The sequence below is a fragment of the Chiloscyllium plagiosum genome, chromosome 47 (genome assembly GCF_004010195.1).
Source record: "Chiloscyllium plagiosum isolate BGI_BamShark_2017 chromosome 47, ASM401019v2, whole genome shotgun sequence".
Classification (NCBI taxonomy): Eukaryota; Metazoa; Chordata; class Chondrichthyes; order Orectolobiformes; family Hemiscylliidae; genus Chiloscyllium; species Chiloscyllium plagiosum.
The window spans coordinates 1130638-1154510 of NC_057756.1; the positions used below are offsets into that span (position 1 = coordinate 1130638).

At 43.9% G+C, this 23873-nt stretch overlaps 1 protein-coding gene across 3 annotated transcripts in view; it reads left to right on the forward strand.

Annotated features, from left to right (window-relative positions):
- Window positions 1–509: 509 nt before the first annotated feature.
- Window positions 510–23873, forward strand: part of LOC122544157 (tectonic-3-like) — an 85207-nt gene continuing 61843 nt past the window's right edge. For all 3 annotated transcript variants that reach the window (XM_043683187.1, XM_043683188.1, XM_043683189.1), the window contains exons 1-5: window positions 510–1236; window positions 4456–4576; window positions 9573–9688; window positions 12210–12328; window positions 13838–13867. In XM_043683187.1, coding sequence (XP_043539122.1) covers window positions 630–1236; window positions 4456–4576; window positions 9573–9688; window positions 12210–12328; window positions 13838–13867 — 993 coding nt within the window. In that variant the 5' untranslated portion in view covers window positions 510–629. The remainder of the gene's footprint in view (window positions 1237–4455; window positions 4577–9572; window positions 9689–12209; window positions 12329–13837; window positions 13868–23873) is intronic.

Consider the following 23873-nt stretch of genomic DNA (forward strand, 5'->3'; position numbering starts at 1 on the left):
TCTAGTTTATAAGTGTGCCACATGCATTCCTCATTTTTTTTTTCCAGGGAGAGAAACAGAAAAAAAAGACAGAGGCAGCATTTGAAAGATGTTGAATCAAAGATATTTGAGAAAACCAAGAGAAAATGAAACAAAGGTTATCAGAAAATGCAATGGGTGTTTAATCAGGTTTCAAGCTATTTTTCACTTTTAACAATGGCAGAGTTGAAAGCTAATTGAGTTATAGTATTGAAACAGACTCTTCGGTTCAACACCTCCTATACTGACCGAGATTCCCAAACTAAACTAGTCACACTTGCCTGCATTTGTCCCATATCCCTCACCTTTCCTGTTCATTTAACTGTCCAAATGCCTTTAAAATATTGCAACTATAACTGCATCTACCACTTCCTCTGACAGTTCATTCTATATACGAACTTTGCGACAATGTTGTCCCTCAGATCAGCGCTTCGAAAGCTAGTAATTCTAAACAGACCTGATAAACTCTCACCTGGTGTTGTGTGATTTTTAACCAGCAACTCTGCTTCCATTTCCCTGATTCCATTCTTGCCCCGCCCTCTCAGCGAGCTGACGCCATCACGCCTCCGTCCCGTTTCCCTAGTAACTGCGCGAGGCCCCAGGAGCTGACCATGGAGGCGCGACTGGGGACCTTAGGCCCTCGGGCGCTGTGCTGGGCCCTGGTCGTGGGGATGCTAATGTGGACGAGTTCGCCGTTGACGGGGGAAGGTCTGGGCCCTGGTTCTGCAGCCGGAGTCGGACTGGTGGGGCCGGTTGACGTGACTTCTCCGCTCCCAGGTCCCCGGAGCGGGAGTAGCGGCAACCCTGACCCTGTGAGGGTCGGAGGGGAGAGTGTGACCCCTGACCTTGTGAGGGTCGGAGGGGAGAGTGTGACCCCTGACCTTGTGAGGGTCGGACGGGACAGTGTGATCCCTGACCCTGCGAGGGTCGGAGGGGACAATGTGACCCCTGACCCTGTGATTATCCCAGGGGAGAGTGTGACCCCTGATCCTGAGAGTGTGACCCCTGACCCTATAAGTGCTGGAGGGGACAGTGTGACCCCTGACCCTGCAGTGGCTGGAGGAGGCAGTGTGACCCCTGACCCCACAGTGACCAGAGGAGGTAGTGTGACCCCTGACCGCCCAGGCTCACAAGGGGCGAGTGTGACCCCTGAACCCAACCTGTGGTCCAGTCATTCCGTGAACCCGGGTGACGAATCATCTAAATGTCTGACAACAGGTAAGGCAGCAGCAAGCCATCCAGCCTTTTGCTCCTGTTACTCTCTCTGCTCCGGTACCTTTTTATCATCGTTTGATTCCCTTTTGACTATACACCTGACTCATTCAGACTGAGTATTCCAGATATTTGTAACTTGCTGTTTGAAATCATTTGACTTACCTATATTGTCGCATCTCCAGTAGTTATCTGATCTTCTTTCAATTTACAGATTGATTTTGGTATGTGAAGAAGGTAGGAGTTCAGATATTCTGATCTGAGGATTATCATTGTTAGAAACGTAAATCGCTTCTCAATAATCGCTCTAGACAAATTCAGGAAAACAAAGTTTTATTAACAAGTCAAGTCTACAGAGTCGGGCACCCTTAAAGAAAAGGCGCGCTGTAGGAATTCAGATATTCTGATCTGAGGATTATCATTGGGCAGAAACTGAAGTGGACTATTAACATCAGAGGCTAAGAACCCCATAGAGAGTATCTCACCTCATGTGTCCCCAAGCCAGTAGACAAAACAAGCACAAGCAAGTGGGGAATGTGATGCAGTACACCCCACTTGCCAGGATTAGTGCTATTTTAACAATCCTCAAGAAGCTTGACACCATTCAGAATACTGCAACCTGCTTGATTAGCACCACATCCACAGACATTAATTATCTCAACCAAATGCTCAGTCGCATTAGTCTGTATCATATGTGAGTTGCATTGCAGAACTTTGTCAAAACTCGTGATTTGGAGATGCCAGAGTTGGATTGGGGTGTACAAATTTAAAGATCACCCAACACTATAACCAGTTGTGTGATCTCTAACTTTGTCAAAACTCCTTAGACAGCACCTTCCAAAGCAACAACCATTTCCACCTAGGCGGACGGAGGCACTGCTTACAAGTTTCTTCCAATTCACTCATTGTTGTGGTTCTGTTTGCCGAGCTGGGAATTTGTGTTGCAGACGTTTCGTCCCTGTCCAGGTGACATCCGCAGTGCTTGGGAGGCTCCTGTGAAGCGCCTTTGTGTTGTTTCCTCCGGCATTTATAGTGGTTTGTCTCTGCCGCTTCCAGTTGTCAGTTCCAGCTGTCTGCTGCAGTGGCCGGTATTTATGGGTCCAGATCGATGTGTTTGTTGATAGAATCTGTGGCTGAGTGACATGCCTCTAGCAATTCCCTGGCTGTTCTCTGTTTGGCTTGTCCTATAATAGCAGTGTTGTCCCAGTGAAACTCATGTTGCCTGTCATCTGCGTGTGTGGCTACTAAGGATAGCTGGTCGTGTTGTTTCGTGGCTAGTTGGTGTTCATGGATATGGATCGTTAGCTGTCTTCCTGTTTGTCCTATATAGTGTTTTGTGCAGTCCTTGCATGGGAATTTGTACACTATGCTGGTTTTGCTCATCCTGGGTATCGGGTCCTTTGTCCTGGTGAGTTGTTTTCTGAGAGCGGCTGTTGGTTTGTGTGCTGTTATGAGTCCTAGTGGTCGTAGTAGTCTGGCTGTCAGTTCAGAAATGCTCTTGATGTATGGTAACATGGCTAGCCCTTTGGGTTGTGGCATGTCCTCATTCTGTTGTCTTTCCCTTAGGCATCTGTTGATGAAAATGCGGGGGTATCCGTTTTTGGCGAGTACCTTGTAGAGGTGTTCGTCTTCCTCTTTTTGCAGTTCTGGTGTGCTGAAGTGTGTTGAACAGTGTCTTGATGCAACTTCTTTTGTGTGTGTTGGCGTGGTTGCTTTCGTAGTTCAGGACTTGGTCTGTGTGTCTGGCTCTCCAGTATACCTTTGTGGTGAATTCTCCATTCGGTGTTCTCTGTACTATCACGTCTAGGAATGGGAATTGGTTGTCCTTTTCTTCCTTTCTAGTGAATCTGAATCCTGTGAGTGTGTCGTTGATGATCTGGTGTGTGTTTTCTATTTCTGTGTTTTTAATGATTACAAAAGGTGTCATCCACGTATCTGACCCAGAGTTTGGGTTGAATTTGCGGTAAGACTGTTTGTTCTAATCTTTGCATTACAGCTTGTGCTATGAGTCCAGAGATGGGTGAGCCCATGGGTGTGCCGTTGATTTGTTCATATATTTGGTTGTTGAATGTGAAGTGTGTTGTGAGGCACAGGTCCAGTCGTTTGAGTATGCAGTCTTTGTTGATAGGTTCCCCGTCTTGTTGTCTGTCCTGTATGTCCAGCAGGTTGGCTATTGTTTCTCTGGCTAGGGTTTCGTCGATAGAGGTGAACAGTGCCGTTAAATCAAATGAGACCATAATTTCTTCCTTGTCTATGTGTATATTTCTGATGATGTCCAAGAATTCCTGTGTTGACTGTATAGAGTGTCTGGATCTGCTGATCAGGTGTTTCAGTTTCTGTTGTAGTTCTTTGGCCAGTTTGTATTGTAGTTGTAATTCTTTAGCCAGTCACTCTCGGACAACAACTCACCAGGATAAAGGACCTGATACCCAGCATGAGCAAAACCAACGTAGTGTACAACATCCCATGCAAGGACTGCACAAAACACTACATAGGACACACAGGAAGACAACTAACGATCCGTATCCATGAACACCAACTAGCCACGAAACGACACGACCAGCTATCCTTAGTAGCCACACATGCAGATGACAGGCAGCATGAGTTCGACTGGGACAACACTACTATTATAGGACAAGCCAAACAGATAACAGCCAGGGAATTCCTAGAGGCATGGCACTCATTCACCGATTCTATCAACAAACACATCGACCTGGACCCAATATACTGGCCACTGCAGCGGACAGCTGGAACTGACAACCGGAAGCGGCAGACAAACCAGTATAAATGCTCAAGGAAACAACACAGAAGCGCTTCACAGGAGGCTCCCAAGCACTGAGGATGTCACCTAGACAGGGGACGAAACGTCTGCAACACAAATGCCCAGCTCGGCAAACAGAACCATAACAACGAGCACCCGAGCTACAAATCCTCGCACAAACTTTGAATTCACTCATTATCCTGACTTGGAACTTTTCACTGTTCCTTCACAGTCACTGGGTCTTCCCTCATGGCATTGTGGGTCTATCAACACAAAATAGACTGCAGTGATTCAGGAAGGCAGCTCATCACCACCTTTGTAAGGGCAATCAATGACAGCGTATAAATGCAGGCCCAGTCAGTAAAAAAACACTTCCTGCGAATTAACCAAAAAAGGGCAACAATGAGAGATTCTTTAGGTTTATCCAAACTCTTTAAAAATCCTTCTTTGTGATATCCTTTCAGCTGTTCCCATTTGTATCTGTGACTTGATTGAAGGACTCTGTGAAATCGGCTGTTGCTGTGACCTTGACTGTTCCAATGAGGACGTTGGTGCCTTCTCTTCATGCCTGCCTGGTAGTGAACCGTAAGTCCTAGTTATGTGACTACATTTGTCCTGGTCCAACTCTGCCTTAAATTTAGATTTCTCGTCTTCTTACTCAGGTCCTTCCCTGTTCCTTTACTTGTAGCTGTATTATCTGTGACTTCAGATGTATCGGTGCTGGAAAGTCTACTGTGTGTTACTTAGCACCCACTTCCCATAGTCTCTCCAGCACTCAAAAAGCACAAGTCAGGACTGTGATGGAATGTTGTCCATTTGCTTGGATGAACGTAGTGCCAGTAGCACTTGCACTTGACACCATCCAGGGGACAAAGCAGCCCACTCGATGGACACTGCATCTACCAACATTCACTTCAAAATTCACTTCCTCCAACCTGCTGCATAGTGACAAATGCATTGCAGCAACTCAGCCAGGCACCTTTGATCTCCTCTTCCAAATTTACGACTTCTATCACCGAGAAGCATTGAGGCAGTTGATGGATGGCAACACCACAACTGCATGTTGTCCTCTAAGTCACACACACCATCCTCACTTAGAATTATAGAATGCCGACTGTGTGAAATCAAACCATTTGGCCCATTGAGTTCACACCAACTCGCTGAAGAAAGTTCCATTCAGACCTAACTGCATACCCTATCCCTGTAACCCTGCATTTGTCATGGCTAATCCACTTAGCGTGCACATCCCTGGACACTATGGACAATTTTGCATGGCCAATCCACTTAACCTGCACATCTTTGGACTTTGGGAGGATACTGAAGCACTTGGAGGAAACCCACGCAGACATGGGGAGACTGTCGAAACTCCACACACTCGCCTGAGCTGGGAGGGGTGGAGCAGCAGTGTTAACCATTGAGCCATTTTTTTGAAATGTCATTGCTGTGGGTAGAAACTTCTGATGTTCCCTTCATAACAGAACTTTGTGTATACTGACATCCCAATGACTGGAGAAGTTCAAGAAGGTGACTCAACACCACTGCAAGTGCAATAACTTTTGACCTAGCCAGCAATGCCCACATCCAGAGAAAGAATTTTTAGAAATTTCTATGAATTCCAACCATGGCTTGGCCTTACAACTCCACTTATTGCAGTTATTTTCACCAGTCCCACAATTCTCAGTTTCACATTCATATCCCGCCATGGACCATCTTTATTCCTATCACCCCCTGCAGCTCTACAACTTTCTGTGCGATCTTACGGTATTGACCTCGCTCACATGCTCAGTTCCCTTTACTTCACAACTGGCTGCTGCCCTGTCAGCTGCTTGGATCCACAGCATTCCCTCCCCTGTCCTTTCCTGCTGCAGCCTTAGCTTATCACTCTATATGTGACTTGGCGTTACAATCTTGCTTCAATCCTGCTATGAATAGCTTTGGGACATTGCATTATGTTAAAAGTATGGGAGAAATCCAGTGATTTTACAAAACTGTTGATGGTGGGAGGGGGCTTTCTTTCAAAACTTTCTGCCCTCCATTCCCTTAGTATCATCAGAACAGAACAAGGTCATTCAGACCCTTGAAGCTGATGTACTATAATATGTATTTGTGTTTAATTTTAACTCAGTTCCGTTCTCTACCTTTGTAACATTTGTCTGTATCTGCCAAAAATCTTGTTCATCTTGGTGTCAAAACTCCAAATGTCATCCAACCTCCATGACAATTAGGGAACAAGGTTAAGGATTTTAACTCTCCTTTTTCCTTACTGAATTTATTCCTTAATCTGAGCTTTAAATTTCCTCAATTTCTGTGTACACACCAACAAAATCTTTGACCAGCAGTGCTCTGATACAAAAGCCATTACAGGAGCTTGGAGCAGTGAAAAAGAGTGGAGCATTGAGCCTCTCGCCCTGCACTGCCATTCAAATCAATTCAGTCTTGTTGGAAATGATAATTGCTCTATAGCCCTTGTCCTGGTGCTGGATATTTTACAAAAGTCTTTGATGTAATAGCTCGGTGCTGGATGTGATACAAATGTCAGTGTCTTTAGAGCTGAGTATTGGACATGACTCATTGTCTGTCTAGACAAAGTAGAAGCAGACATGGACCATTTGGCTCCAAGCACCTATCTGCCATTTAATAAGATCATGACTGATATGTTTATCCTTTAAATGTTGCATTTTTGTTTACATTGATAACCTTTGATTTTCCTTACCTAACAAGAATCTATCCAACTTCACCTGAGAAATATTGAAGTACCCAACCTTCACTGCTTCCTGAGATCGATAGTTCCAAAGTTGCACAACTCACTACGAGAATGTATATTCCCTCATGTGAATGGACGAGTTCTAATATTAAATCAGTCAAGGAATTCAGGCTAACCGGGAGAAGGCAGGACCATGGGGTTGAAGAGCCTACAGCCAGGAACATATCAGCAAAGCAGCCTCGATGAGCTTAATGGGCTAATTCTGCTCCTTTTTTTTACGGCCTTCTAGTTCTGGGATCTGGAAACAGGAGGCTATTCTTCCCCTTGATTCTGCAACACTGGAACAGGAGGAAGTCATTTAACTCCTTATACCAGATGCACGGCAACAGGAGAATGATCGTGAACCAGGAAAGATTGTACAATGGCACAGTACCTACACTGACTCCAGCACAGTACTTAGCATTGAACTCCAAGGACAGTGAGTACTGTACAATACCCAGTACCCACTGTAAGATCACAGATTCCTGAACAAGACCTAGCACCAGACTGTAAGGATACTGACTCATGTACAGTACCTACCACCACATATAAAGGCATTGACTCTTGAAAAATACTCAGCACTGGATTGTAGGGAAAGTGACACCTGCACAGTACCTAGTACTAAACAGTGTAGATTTAAAAATGGAGTGTAACGTTGGAAAACGTCGAGTTATTTACTTTGGCAGGAGAATAAAAGAAGCAGAATAGTATGCCAATGGAAAACAACTATAGGTTTTTTTATGTGCAGACATATTTACGTGTTCTAGTGCAGGAATCACAAAACATTAGCACATATCAAGAAGATTAATGGATCTTGAAAATTGGAGGTGTAGTGGACAGTGAAGAAGGTCAAATTACAACAGGATCTTGATCAGATGGGCCAATGGGTTAAGGAGTGGCAGATGGAGTTTAATTTAGATAAATGTGAGGAAAAGCAAGTCTGGATTGTAGGGAAAGCAAGTCAGAGCAGGGCTTATACACTTAATGATAAGGTTCTAGGGAGTATTGCTGAACAAAGAGACCTTGGAGTGCAGATTCATAGCTCCTTGAAAGTAGAGTCACAGGATAGTGAAGAAGGTTTTGGTATGCTTTCCTTTATTGGTCAGTGCATTGGGTATAGGCGTTGGGAAGTCATGATGCGCCCTACAGGACATTTGTACTGGTTTCGTTCCTATTGGAATGATATTGTGAAACTCGCAAGGGTTCAGAAAAGATTCATAAGGATATTGCCAGGGTTTGAGCTAGAGGGAGAAGCTGAATAGCTGGGGCTGTTTTCCCTGGAGCATCGGAGGCTGAGGGTTGACTTTATAGCGGTTTATAAAATCATGAGGGGCATGGATAGGATAAACAGATAAGGTCTTTGCCCTGAGGTGGGGGAATACAGAACAAAAGGGAATAGGTTTAGGGTGAGAGGGGAAAGATATAAAAAAGGACCTAAGGGGCAACTTTTTCACACACAGGATGTTGCGTGTATGGAATGAGCTGCCAGAGGATGTGGCGGAGGCTGGTACAATAACAGCATTTAAAAGACATCGAGATGGGTATAAGAATAGGAAGGGTTTCGAGGGTTATGGACCAAGTACTGGCAAATGGCACTAGATAAAGTTAGAATATCTGATCGGCATGGACGGGTTTCCATGCTGTACATCTCTATGACTCGAGGGCTAATGACATGTTTTCCTTTACTGTTGCAGAGACTGAAGGTATAAGTAAGGATGTTATGCTTTAATTATACAGGACCTGGACATGACCACATCCGTAATAGTATGCACACATTTGGTCTCCTTACCAAAGGAAGAATATAAATGCATTAGATGCAGTTCACAGGTTTACTAAACTGATACATTGAATGACTGAGTTATGATGATAGGTTGGAGGAGCCTGGCTTGTTTCACTGGCCACAGAATAACCACCTTTTGACTGAAGAAATCCCTCCTCATCTCGTAGCTACAGGGTCATCCCTTCACCCAGAGGCTGTGTCCGTGGGTCCTACTAAGGAGAATATCTTCTCCAAGTCCACTATATTCAGGCCTCTCAGTATCCTGTAAGATTCAGTCAGGACTTCCTCATCCTTCTAAACTCCATTGGGTACAGACCAAGGGTTCTCAACCACTCCTTCATCCCCTGGATTATTCTTGTCAGACCTTCTCCAATGCCAGCACTTCTTTCCTTTGACACAGGGCCCAAAACTGCTCTCAATATTCCAAATGACACTGCCTCAGTTAATAATCAGAGGTGGCCTTTAGGTTTTTGTTTTGACACCGTTGTACAATGAACGGGGAGTGGTCAATTTTCCCAGTTCAGGTTTATTCTCTAGTTTGGTCTTTTTCGCAAGGTGTCAAAACCTGCTGCGAACCTAGAAAAACAGCTACAGAGAAAAGAGGTTCGATGCTTTAACAGAGGTCTCACTTGAACTTTCTCGATGAAATCTCTCCTGTCTGGAGGGACAGCTTTGTTAACTTGCGGTTTTGAGTCGGTTGGGTTATCGCTTAAGTGAAGTTATTCTGAATTGTGTTTTCTTTTGTTCGTTTTTCATCTGTAGTTTAAACAAATTCTGTTTTGTTTAAAGCCTATTGATTTGACAGGCTGCATCCGTCCTGAAATATCCTAAAAAAAACAGCTTGGGCCTGGGCAACTTTCTTAAAATGTTTTGAAGGTGGCCTGGTACATAACATGCTAGTGGCTAATATTTCACCCTTGACATTTGGGTTCGGAATTGGATCTTAGTTCTTTGTGACTCTGAGCTGCCTGATCACTGCTTCTCATACCAACTAATCCTAGTTCTTTATCTTGCACAAAGGAAGTCAACCGTCACACTTTTTTTTCTGTCACCTATAGGGTTATCAACAAGGTGTGCGTTGAAAGTTCGGTGATGTTCACCAGTAACAGCCCATTTCCTGCAGGTTTCATTGAAGATGGTCCAGACGCACTCTTCTGTGTATTTGTTAATAATCGTAAGTAACACAAAATACATTGTCTGAGAGCAACAAAATTTGCATATGTAGCATGGTAACCAGTAAAATGATAAAAAAGTTCGAATGTGTTTTACAGAGCAACATTTTATGACTTAAGTCACAGAAGGATTTAATAGACAGTGACCCTCCCAAACTAAAAAAAGGATCTAACCATTGCTTTGGACATTCAGTCACATTACTATCGCTGAATTCCCCCACAAAATGCTTACCATTTAGCAGAAACTGAAATAGAATAGCTGTATGAATACTGTGACTACAGTAAAAAATCAGAGTCTGGGAATCCCACAGCAAATAATTCTCCTGACGCCACAATGTTGACCATCATCGATAAGACATGAGTTAGAATTGTGATAGTAAACTCTCCATTTGTCTAAATAGGTTTGGTTCCAACAAAACTCCAAGTTGGCACACTCCAGAACACAGCTGCCAGCTTGGTCAGTACCCCATCTACCAGCTTCAACATTCACTGCCGTCAGTATCAATGCACTGTGGCAACAGTGAGTTCGGTCTAAGGTACAGTGCACCAACTCAGAAGGCTGCTTTGGCAGTACCTTTCAAACTTACAACCTCTACCTCTTGGAAGGACAAGTTCAGCTGATGCCGAGGAACACTGTGACCATTTATAGCTTCACCTGCAGACCACAGGCTGTTCTGACTTGGAACTTTATCAGCTGTTTTTGTCTGAGCTCTGAGAAAGGCCACTGGACTCAAAACGTTAACTCAATTTTCTCTTCCCAGATGCTACCAACTGTGCTGAACTTCTCAATAATTGCAGCAGGTCTTCTGTGCCCCTGTGATCCAATCCTCCTGCTAGAAAAATCAAAAATCATTAGGCTTCCTACTTGCATGCTGCAATACCCTGCCTTGCTGTTTTTCCTAAATAAGAATGGGAGAAAATGGAACTAGTTGAAAGTGATCCTGAACAGCTTGACAACAGTGGAAAGATGATACAGGAGGAGGATGTGCTCAACTGTATGAAATGCTACGGACAGGTCGAGAGAAATGAAGTGGAGACTGATTGCCTTTGGCGCAGTACCATAGGATGTAATTTGTCACTCTAATAACAGCTGTTTTACTACTGGGTCAGGAACTGAGACAATGCCCATAAAGACTTTGGAGAAGATGGAGGCTGGAGGGGAATTCGATGGTCGCAAGGATAAAAGTTTGATGATGGTCGATTTAAAGTGGAGGATGACACCTGAATGGAGGGAATTATCACAGTATCGACTAATGGGATCCCTGATGGGCAAGCAGAATGGCCAGGGGTGCAGCTCAAATAGGGTCATTAGAAGCACAGGCTGAGTCCTGTGAATATGGTATTCACACGTAAAACTAGAAAAGCATTTGGAGACAAATGCATGCAATGCAGAGGAGAATAGTGGGGAGAACAAACATATGTTATTGCAAACTTGGCCAGTGGTCTTTCGGAGTGAGGGAGAGGAGGGGAAGAGATTAAAGCAGGAAAGGCATTGAGCCGATAGGGCACACTTGTCTTTGTAATAGTAAGCTCCATGACCTCTCCACATTGCTGAAGTGTGGGTGGGGAGACAAAGGAGAGGGATTTCAAAAAGGTGAATGGGACAAAAAGCCAGTGGTTTATTACATTTCAGGAAGATCGTGCCAGAGTGAACAGAGCAGGTCAGTGAACAGCGAGTGAGGGTGAGTGTAGTTTGCTGCCAATTTGGTTACAGCAGCCAAGATTTACATAAGGTCAGGTTGACTGAGGAAGTAAAAATCACAGACCACGTCCAGGAGAGTTTGTACTCACCAAGTTGCATCAGCTAATAAAATGTACAGCGCTAATCACAAGGAGAGAAAAATGGATGCACCTTGGTGCCTGTTAGTTACAGAGACTTCTCTTCTGTGGCATATCAAGTAGCAGTTCTGCCTCTGGATGTCATAAACAGTATATGTACAGGCTCCCACGACTACGACTTGATCTGGTAAACCCAGTTTGACTCTCAGATGCAGTGTTAATAGGGTGCTATCTTGTTGGCAATGCCATTTCTTTGGATGAGATTTTAATCCCATGTCCTCTGATAGACAGAAAAAGAAAATCTCACAGATTGTTTCCAATAAACCAGAAGAGGTTTCCTTTGTGCGATGGTCAGTGAAATTGGATAGTGCCACTGAAATTGCTTCTGACACTCTATACTATTGCAGGATCTTGCTGTGCATGTATTGGCTGCTGTATTCCTAAAATTGCAATAAAAACGAGCATTCAATATGTTCTTGATTGGAAGTGATTTGAGGCGTCCTGTGGTTCTGAAAGAGGCTTTGTGAACGCAAGTCTTATTGTTTCAATGTGGGCTTCTTAATGACACATGGATACAGGCTTTGGTCTCATGTGCGTTGCAGACACCTCGATCAAAGAGCTGTCGGGCTGGTTCATTTTTGTGCATCTTCATCTTATGAGTAGGGGAATGGTGGGTGTAAATGTTAAAAATGGAGAGAAACCCGGTGCAGAGATCAAAACTTAACATGCTGTTTGTTGTTTCAGCAAAGACAAATTTCTATGTGACACCACAGCACATTGACAGAGAGAGTTTTCCATTGCTGGTTTCACAGTTTGGCAGAGGTTCTTTTATTCGCCCTTTGGAGCGGCAAAGCAGCAAATGGGTAAGATTGGATGCATTCATTGCCAAACGTTGACGCTGCACCTCACAGATCACTGGTCTGCCTATGGGATTCCCCTCCTGTCAGCATGCGCTAGATCTTCATTCTGTTCCCTCTTGTGCCCGCAGAATCCAACCTAAGCTGAGGGAACCCTCCCCTCCCCAGCTTGCTGGATTCGCAGTCCCCCTAGACTATTGAGGGCTACACAGTGGTTCAGTGGTTAGCACTGCTGCTTCACAGCACCAGGGACCCGGGTACAATTCCAGCCTCAGGCGACTGTCTGTCTGGGGTTTTCACATTCTCCCTGTGTCTGTGTGGGTGTCTTCCGGGTGCTCCGGTTTCCTCCCACAATCTAAAGATGTGCAGGTTAGGTGAATTGGCCATGCTAAATTGCCCAGAGTGTTCAGGGATGTATGGGTTAGGTGCATTAGTAGGGAGTTAACTGTAGAGTATTAGGATAGGGTAGGGAATGGGTCTGAGTGGGTTACTCTTCAGAGGGTCGGTGTGGACTTGATGGGCCAAATGGCCTGTTTCCCACTGTAGGGATTCTGTGATTGAGATGCCTCAACTCACCAGTGTTTCTTCTGCCCCATCCGCTGAGTGGAGGGGTATCAGAACTGAATGGAAGGATGATAATGCTGAGTGATGGGGACTTGCACATGATTGTGGGAATTTGGGAGCAAGCATAGGATACTTTGGTGGTGGCTGGAAGTTCCTGCGATCTTGAACATACTAGGCAAGTGCCGTGCAAACTTAAGAGTAGCATATCCCCAATTTTGATTGGAAACGCCAGATCTGAGAAATGGATCTCCTTGAGACTTCCATGTTGCAGAGAGCGGGAACGCTGCAGTCAAACAGATTAAGTGTTAACTTTGCTTCTACTTTATTGTGTATAGCTTTCCCATTGTTTTCTGTACTGAAGAAGTGACCAAACTTCAAAATGTTTTCAGATTTCCTGATTTGCTGAAAGGTGCTTTTATCAAGAGAAGTTCTTCTGATTTAATTTACAGTTAGAGACTAAGCTACAGGTGGAAATTTTCACTGGGTCAACTAACAGCTTAGTTAAAATGGTAGGATTCAGATGCTGTCTTAATAAAGGTAAATACAGGAAGGTTTTGTGGTGAAATTCCAAGGGTTTGGTCTCTGCACTGAAAACCTTTGGGCAAGCAATTAAATTTGCCACCCTGCAAGAAGCTAGCTTTGAAAGAATGCAAAGATCCTGTGGGGTTCATAGTTGAGGTGACAAATTCCTAGGAGAAGGAGATCATGCAAGGATTTTGTTGCAAAATAATACTTGAAGGTAATTGCAGAGATAGAGTGGAAAGGCATTGGAAGGATTTGAGTCTTAATCATTGCAAACTGGAGTGGAGTGATGAGCTTGGGTTATAAAGGTTACAAACTTCTCCGTACAAAAAAGAAAGAATTCTTGTTCCCCAAAAACTGATCTTTTCAACAGTTGTAGGCATGAACGGGACTCTAATCCTCACAGTTTTCTCTGTCCTTTCCTTACAGCCTGAAACATTATCCAAAGCTTCCTATCAGGTAAGGTTCAAAATGATCAATCAGCTCACTTTTGCCAGACAGTAATTTTTTCCTTATATAGAACCTTTTTAGTAATGATATGGAGTTATTATGATGCAGTTTGTAGCATTCTTGTCTCTGAGACAGAAAGTCCAAGATAAAGTTCCACTCCAGGCCTAATGGCAAGGGAGGTTTGTTCATAATGTGGCCAAACTAAATTGCCATCACCTCTAAATCATTTCAGCACGCATCGCTGGTAGACAGTAAGAAGTAGGAAAGATTCCCGGTGAGCCGTATGAGAGTAAGAAGGTTGGAGACTCTACCATCACTATCTATAGTTCTAGACAATAACATGCATGTAAAAGTGTTTGTTGCAAAAATTTAGATTCCTTGGTTTGGGAGGAGTTGCAATTGGTTGAATAACATAGATGGCTGATGGGGAATCAGATTCAGTTTTATCCCTGTTCTGCCTGTGTAAAAACATTGCAGGCTCCCCTTTATTCTTTACCCCTCTAACCTTAAACTCATGCCCTCTAGTCTTCAATTCTCCAAACCTGGGAAAAAGATTGAGTGCATTCACTGTATCCATGCCTCTCATGATCTTGTACACTTCTAGAATATCTCCCCTCAGTCTCACACACTCCAAAACAAAAAGTCCTAGCTTTTCAAACTTTGTCCTATAACTCAGTCCCTTGAGTACTGGCAATGTTCTTGTAAATTCTTTCTGCACTCTTTCCAGTTTAATGACATCCTTCCTATACCAAGGTGACCAAAACTGAACAAAGTACTCCAAATACCACCTCACCAATGTCCTGTAAAAACTGCAAAATAACGTCCCAAGTTCTTTACTCAATGCCCTGACTAATGAAGGCCAGTGTGCCAAATACCTTCTTCACTGCCCTGTCTACCTGTGACTCCACTTTCACAGAATCGTGCACCTGCACCCAAGCACCTCTGTTCCACTACACACCTTAAGGCCTTACCATTCACCATGAAACTCCTGCCTTGATTTGGCTTTTCAGAATGCAAGACCTCACACTTATCTATATTAAACACCGTTTGCCATTTCTCAGTCCACTTCAGCTGATCAAGTTCCTGCTGCAATTTCTGATAACCATCCTCACTGTGCATAGTACTGCCGATGTTAGTGTCATCTGCAAACTTATTAATCTTGCCTTGTACATTCTCATTCAAATCATTGACATAGATAATAAACAGCAGTGGGCCCAGCACCGATCTCCGAGGTACATCCCTAGTTACAGTCCTTCAATCCAACAAGCACCCTTCCAATAATACTGTCTGCTTCCTACCGTCAAGCCGATTGTGTATCAAATTTACCAGATAACCTCCCCCCCCCCCCCCCGCCAAACCCGGATTGCATGCAACCTAACCTTCCAGAGTAGCCTCCCATGTGGAACTTTAACAAACACCTTACTGAAATCCATATAGACTATGTCTACCACCCTGCCCTCATCAATCTTCCGGGTCACTTAGAGTCGTAGAGATGTACAGCATGGAAACAGATCCTTTGGTCTAACTAATCCATGCCGACCAGATATCCCAACCTAATCTAGTCACCTTTGCCAGCACTTGGCCCATATCCCTCTAAACCCTTCCTATTCATACACCCATCCAGATGCCTTTTAAATGTTTCAATTGTAACAGCCTCCACCACCTCTTCTGGCAGCTCATTCCATACATGTACCACTCTTTGCATCAAAACGTTGCCCCTTCGGTCCCTTTTATGAGGCCAATTCCCGGAATGGTGGGACTATCTTACGCTGAAAGATTGGAGCGACTGGGCTTGTATAAGCTTGAGTTTAGAAGGCTGAGAGGGGATCTGATTGAGACGTATAAGATTATTAAAAGATTAGACACTCTGGAGGCAGGAAGCATGTTTCCGCTGATGGGTGAGTCCCGAACAAGAGGACACAGTTTAAAAATAAGGGGTAGGCCACTTAGAACAGAGTTGAGGAGAAACTACTTCACCCAGAGAGTGGGGGTGGGTGAATGGAATGCTCTGCCCCAGAAGGTTGTGAAGGCCAAGTCTCTGGATACTTTCAAGAAAGAGTTGGATAGAGCTCTTAAGGATAGTGGAATCAAGGGTTATGAGGATAAGGTAGGAACAGGATACTGATTGAGGATGATCAGCCATGATCATAATGAATGGTGGTTCTGGCTCGAAGGGCAGAATGGCCTACTCCTGCACCTATCGTCTATTGTCTATTTATATCTTTCCCCTCTCACCCCAAACCTCTGCCCTCTAGTTCTGGATTCCCTGACCCCAGGGACAATACTTTGTCTGTTGCCCCTCATGATTTTATAACCTCTAAAAAGTCACCCCTCAGCCTTTGACGCTCCAGGGAAAACTGCCCCAGAATATTCAGCCTCTCCCTACAGCTCAATCCTGTAACCCTGGCAACAGCCTTGTAAATCTTGTCTGAACACTTTCATGTTTAACAACATCCTTCTGATAGGAAGGAGACCAGAATTGCACACAATATTCCAAAAGTGGCCTAACCACCATCTCTTACAGCCGCCACATGACCTCCCAACTCTTATACTCAATGCTCTGACCAATAAAGGAAAGCCTTCTTCACTATTCTATGTACCTGCAACTCTACTTTCAAGGAGCTATGAACCTACACTCCAAGGTCTCTTTGTTCAGCAATATTCCCTAGGACCTTACCTGTAAGTGTATAAATCCTGCTCTGATTTGTTGTCCCAAAATGCAGCACTTCGCATTTATCTAAATTAAACTTCATCTGCCACTCCTCAGCCCATTGGCCCACCTGATCAAGATCCCATTGTAATCTGAGGTAACCTTCTTCGCTGTCCACTACACCTCCAATTTTGGTGTCATCTGCAAACTTAACTATACCTCCTATGTTCATATCCAAATCATTTATATAAATGACGAAAAGTAGTGGACCCAGCAACACTTCTTGTGGCACACTGCTGGTAACAGGCCTCCAGTCTGAAAAACAATACTCTATCAACACCCTCTGTCTTCTATCTTCGAGCCAGTTCTTTATCCATAACCTTGCTAACCAGTGTCCCATGGGGAACCGTGCTGAATAGAGCCCATATAGATCACGTCCACCACTCTGCCCTCATCAATCCTCTTTGTTATTTTTTCAAAAATCTCAATCAAGATTGTGAGACATGATTTCCCACACACAAAGCCATGTTGACTATCCCTAATCAGTCCTTGCATTTCCAAATACGTGTAAACTTTGTCCCTCAGGATTCCCTGCAACGACTTGCCCACCACCGATGTCTGGCTCACCGGCCTATAGTTCTCTGGCTTGTCCTTACAACCTTTCTTAAATAATGGTACCACTTTAGCCAACCTCCAGTTTTCTGGCACTTCACCTGTGACTATCAATGATACAAATATCTCAGCAAGGGGCCCAGCAATCACTTCCCTAGCTTCCCATAGAGTTCGAGGTACACCTGATCAGGTCCTGGGGATTTATCCAGCTTTATGCATTTCAAGACATCCAGCACTTCCTCCTTTGTAATATGGGCATTTTTCAAGATGTCACCATCTATTTCCCCACATTCTGTATCTTCCAGGTCCTCCTCCACAGTAAGCACTGATGCAAAATACTCACATAGTATCTCCTGCCGTTCCACACAAAGGCCGCCTTGCTGATTCTTGAGGGACCCTATTGTCTCCCTAGTTATCCTTTTGTCCTTAATGTATTTGTAAAAACCCTTTGGATTCTCCTTAATTCTGTTTGCCAAAGCTATCTCATGACCCCTTTTTGCCCTCCTGATTTCCCTCTTAAGTATACTCCTACTGCCTTTATACTCTTCTAAGGATTCACTTGATCTCTCCTGTCTATGTCTGACATATGCTTCCTTCGTTTTCTTAACCAAACCCTCAATTTCTGTTGTCATCCAACAGTCCCTACCAGCCTTTCCTTTCATCCGAGCAGGAATGTACTGTCTCTGGACTCTTGTTATGTCATTTCAGAAGGCTTCCCATTTTCCAGCCATACCTTTTACCTGTGAACATTCTGCCCCCAGTCAGCTTTTGAAAGTTCTTGCCTAACACTGTCAAAATTAGCCTTCTCCAATTTAAAACTTCAACTGTTAGCTCTGGTCTATCCTTTTATCAAAGAACTCTTATCAAATTTGTCAGGCATAATCTCCCATCTACAAAGTCTTGCTGACTCTTCCTAATCAAACCCTCTCCTTCCAAATGCATGTGTTATCCTTCAGAATCTTCTCAAGTAAAATACCTGCCACAGATGTTAAGCTTACTGGCTTATAGTTCCAAGGCATTTCTTTGCAGCCCTTCTTGAATAAGGGCACAACAATCGCTACCCTCCAGTCTTCTGGGACCTCACCCATGGCTAATGATGATGCAGAAATATCAACTAGAACCCCTACAATTTTTTTTCTAGCCTCTTGTAGGGTCCTTGGATATACCTGGTCAGGACCAGGAGATTTATCAGCCTTCATACATTCTAATATGTCCAAAATCACCTCTACCATGATATGGACTGTCCCCAATATATCGCCACAGACTTCTCCAAGTTCCCAGGTCTTTATGTCTTTCTCCACGGTAAGCACAGAGGCAAAGTATTCACTGAGGACTTCGCCCATCTCCTGTGGTTCCATGCATACATGTCTGCTTTGGTCCTTGAGAGGTCTTATTTTCTCATTATTCTTTTTCCTTTAATATTCTTAAAGAATATTTTTGGATTCGCCCTGATCTTCTCACCTAAGGCTATCTTGTACCCCTTTTCACCCTCCTGACTTCCTTCTTCAGTAAACCCTTGTAACAGGACAAGCCAAACAAAGACATGCATGAGAATTCCTAGAAGCATGACACTCCAACCGGAACGCTATCAACAAACACATCGAGTTAGACCCCATCTACCACCCCCTGAGAAAAGGAACCAGAAGTGACTTTACCACAGGAAATAATATCACCAACCCAAAGAAACCCAAAAATGTAAATAGAAAGCCGGAATTCTCAGTATGAGGCCCACTGAAGATGTTACCTAGTTGAGTAACAAAACATCTGGAAATAAACATTGCAGCAAACCTCCATCCAAAACCTCAACCTGAGCTACAAATCTTCTCAAAACTCCTGTAACACCTATATACCTCCCTGGGATTCCTGAGATCCAAATAGCCTGTTCCTGAGTCATTGCTCCTTTGTCATCCAGAGTTTCTTATTCCTGCCAACCTTGCAATTCAGCCTCACAGGAACATTTAGGCCTTGAAATCTAGCCATCTCACTTTAAAATGCCTCCCGCTTGTCTGCTGAGGTTAGAAACAGGAAAGAAGAGGTCATTCTGGTGGGAGTTTTCTACAGACCTCCAAATAGTTCGAGATATAGAGGAAAGGAGATCAAAGATAATTCTGGATAGGAGCGAGAATAACTGGGTAGTTAGTTATGGCGGGCTTTAACTTTTGAAATATTGACTGGAAATACTACAGTTCAAGTACTTTAGATGGCTCAGTTTTTGTCCAATGTGTGCAAGATGGTTTCCTGACACAGCATGCAGACAAACCAACAAGGGGCGAGGCCGTATTGGATTTGATATTGGGTAATGAACTCAGCCAGGTGTTAGATTTGGAAGTAGGTGAGCACTTTTGTGATAGTGACCACAATTTGGTTATGTTTACTTTAGCGTTGGAAAGGGATAGCTAAATACTGCAGGTAAGACTGAAGGAAAGCCAATTATGATGTGATTAGGCAAGATTTAGGATGCATAGGATGGGGAAGGAAACTGCAGAGGATGGGCACAATTGAAATGTGGAGATTATTCAAGGAACAGCTACTGCATGCCCTTGATAAGTATCTACCTGTCAGGCAGGAAGGAAGTGGTCAAGCGAGGGAGCTAAGCCTTATGAAAGAACTTGAATGTCTTGTCAAGAGGAAAGAGAAGGCTTATGTTAGGATGAAACTTGAAGGCTCAGTTAGGGCACTTGAGAGTTACAGTTAGCCAGGAAAGACCTAAAGAGAGATCTAAGAAGAGCCAGGAGGGGTCATGAGAAGTCGTTGGCACATAGTATCAAGGAAAACCCTAAAGCTTTCTATAGATATATCAGGAATAAAAGAATGACTAGAGAATGTTTAGTGCCAATTGAGGATAGTAGTGGGAAGTTGTGCATGGAGTCTGAGGAGGTAGGGGAAGCGCTAAATGAATATTTTTCATCAGTATTCTCACTGGAAAAAGACAATGTTGTCAAGGAGAATACTGTGATATGGGCTACTAGACCAGATGGAATTGAGGTGCACAAGAAGGAGATGTTAGTAATTCTGGAAAGTGTGAAATTACATAAATTCCTGGGCTGGATGAGATTTATCCTTGGCTTCCTGGGAAGCTAGGGAGGAGATTGCAGTGCCTTTGGCTTTTATCTTTATGTTATCATTGTCCACAGGAATAATACCAGAAGACTGAAGGATAGCAAATGTTGTCCTCTTATTCAAGAAGGGGAGTAGAGACAACCCTGGTAATTATAGACTAGTGAGCTTTACTTCAGTTGTGGGTAAAGTGTTAGAAAAGGTTATAAGAAATAGGATTTATAACCATCTAGAGAGAGGAATAAGTTGATGAGGGATAGTCAGCACGGTGTTTTGAAGGGTAGGTCGTGCCCCACAAACCTTATTGATTTGTTTGAGATGGTGACCAAACAGGTGAACGAGGTTAAAGCGGTTGATGTGTATATGGATTTGAGAAAGGTGTTTGCTGAAGTTCCCTACGGTAGGCTGTTGCACAAAATATGGGCGCATGGCATTGAGGGTGATTTAGTGGTTTGGATCATATATTGGTGAGCTGAAAGAAGACAGAGGGTGATGGTTGATGGGAAATTTCGTTCTGGAGTTTAGTTGCTAGTAGCGTACCGCAAGGATCTGTTTTGGGATCACTGCTGTTTGTCATTTTTATAAGTGATTTAGATGAGGGCTTAGAAGGATGGTTGCAGATGACATTACGGTTGGTGGAATTGTGGGTAGTGCTGAAGGATGTTGCAGGTTGCAGGGGGACATAGATAAGCTGCAGAACTGAGCTGAGCGGTGGCAAATGGAGATTAATGTGCAAAAGTGTGAGGTGATTCACTTTGGAAGGAGCAACAGAAATAGAAAATACTGGGCTAATGGTAAGATTCTTGGTAGAGTGGATGAGCAGAGAGATCTTGGTGTCCATGTGCATAGATCCCTGAAAGTTGCCACCCAGGTCGATAGGGTAGTTAAGAAGGCAACCAGTGTGTTAGCTTTTCTTGGTAGAGGGATTAAGTTTCGGGGCCATAAAGTTATGCTGCAGCTGTACAAAACTTTGGTGCGGCCACACTTGGAGTATTGTGTACAGTTCTGGTGACTGCATTATAGGAAGGATGTGGAAACATTGGAAAGGGTGCAGAGGAGATTTACTAGGATGTCGCCTGGTATGGAGGGAAGGACTTATGAGGAAAGGCTGAGGGACTTGAGGCTGTCTTCGTTCGAGAGTAGTATCATATAAGATAATCAGAGGGTTAGGTAGGGTGGACAGTGGGAGCCTTTTTCTTAGATGGTGATGGATAGCATTCAGGGACATAGCTTTAAATTGACAGGTGATAGATATAGGACAGATGTCAGAGGTAGTTTCTTTACTCTGAGGGTAGTAGGAGCATGGAACACACTGCCTGCAACAGTAGTAGACTCACTAACTTTAAGGACATATAAATGGTCATTGCAGAAACATATGGATGAAAATGGAATAGTATTGGATAGATCGGCTTCAGATTGGTTCCATAGAACAGCGCAACATCGAGGGTTGAAGGGCCTGTACTGTGCTGTAATGTTCTATGTTCTATTTGCCAGAGGTCCCTTCGCCTGCAATCAAACTGCCCCAATCAACCCTTGCATGCTCTAATTCCATCAAAATTCACTTTTCCCCAATTTGGAACTTGAACCTGTGGACCAGTTTTATCCCTCTCCATAACAGTTTTAAAATTAATAGAACTATGGTCACTGGTCACAGAGTGCTCCCCCAGTGTCATCTCAGTTTCCTGAGAGTAGTGCCCTCACATTACTACTTGAGAAAACTTCCCTGAACGCACTTAACAAATTCAACCCCATCTAACCCTTTAACACTTTTGCAGTCCCATTTATGTTTGGAGAGTTAGAATCCCCTGTTAAGACAACACAGTTGCTCCTGCATGTCTCCCCATTCTTCCTGCATATTTGTTCCTCTAATTTCCAATTGATTAATCTAGGGGCCTATAGTACAACACCAATAATGTCCCCATCCCCTTCTTGTTTCTGAGCTCTATCCACAAAACCTCAGTGGGTGATCCGTCATGTATTTCCTCTCTGACTACCGCTGTGACACTCGCCTGAATCAAAATGCAGCTCCCACTCCCTGCTTTCTTCCATCTAAAACACCTATACCCTGACACATTAAGCTGGCAATCCTGTCCCTCGCTTTGCCACGTTTCTGTAATGGCTATAATATCCTAGTCCCACATACCTATCCACAACCTGGGTTCATCGGCCTTATCTGCCAGTCCTCTTGCACTAAAATAAATATAATTCAATCCAACGGGGCATTCCATGCTCCATGTTATGTTCCAGCCTGACCTGTCTCTTCAACTTACTATTTTTGATTACTGTATCTCTTTCCAGCCTTGCGCTTGCCCCCCTGCTGTTGTCGATCCCACCCCCCGCCAATCAATTTTAAACTCTCTCTTGTAACATCAGCAAACCTGGCTACCAAGATATTAGTCTGCCTCCAGTTCAAGTGCAACCCGTCCCTCTTGAACAGGTCACCTCTGCCCCAGAAAAGATCTCGATGAACTAAAAACTAAATCTCTGCCACCTGCACCAATTCTTTAGCCATGCATTCATCTGCCATAACCTCCTGTTCTTTCCCTCACTAGCACGTGGCACTGAAAGTAACCCAGAAATTACCATCATTGAGTTTCTGGTTTTTAACTTGTTTCCTAGCTCTCTAATCAGTCCACACCTTGAGAACATTCTGCAGCTGCTCCGGGACATCCTGGATCCTGGCACTCGGGAGGCAACATACCATCCTGGATTCCCTGTTATGGTCGCAGAATCTTCCCCTAACTATTGAGTCTCCTGTCACTAAGGCCCTGTTTATATTTACTCTTTCCCGTTGTGCCTGAGAACAACTCGTAGTACCACCGCACCCTTCCCCCTCCCAAGGAGTATCCAAAACGGGCAGTGTATTAGAGGGGAATGGCCACAGTAGATTCCTGCTCTCTCTGCCTATTCCCTTTGTCTTTCCTGGTGGAAGCCTGACTTCCATACTTTGTTCTGCAGCTCTGCAAACTTTGCGATAGACTTCCAACTTAGTTTTGATCTGAATGAGTTGTGTACTTAGTGTTCCCACATCCCTCTGCCTGTCCATATTTACTGGTGTCTTGTCACATAGACCATGAGATGACGTCCTGTGGCCATGTGGAGAAAAAAGTTTTTGAAGTTCTCTCACACGAGGCTGTGGTAACCCTTTGATAGAGGTGTGAACTTGATCCCACTTCCTACCCTTTTTAATTGTACTCCAGAATATTTTGCTTCAAGTATTATCTAGTTTTATAGTGAAAGTCACCCATGAATCTGCTTTTAGGCTATATTCACAGCCACCACGTAGATCTTACCATCACATGTGGCTTCACAACGCACAATTACTGATTAGACCACCTCTGATATCTCTTCCGTGTTGCTTTGTGCCCCTGGGTCCATTCCCTTCACAATCTGATATATTCCGGCTGCCCAAAAAAAAAATCTGCTTCGATTTGCGTAATGAATGTTTAATGATTTACTATACATTAAAAACAAGTGGATAACTAGAGAGAAGGTAAAACCACTGTTCTCAGGATAGTATCAGGTGACAAGTGGTGTTCTGCAAGGCTCAGTGTTGGGGCCACAACTTTCCACTTTATACATTAATGAAGAAACCGAGATGTTGGGAAGATGTTTTCATGGAGATTTGTATGAAGCGTGCTAATACACTAGGGCATCTTGAGATAATGGAAGAACTGGTGTTGGGTCACTTTAAGA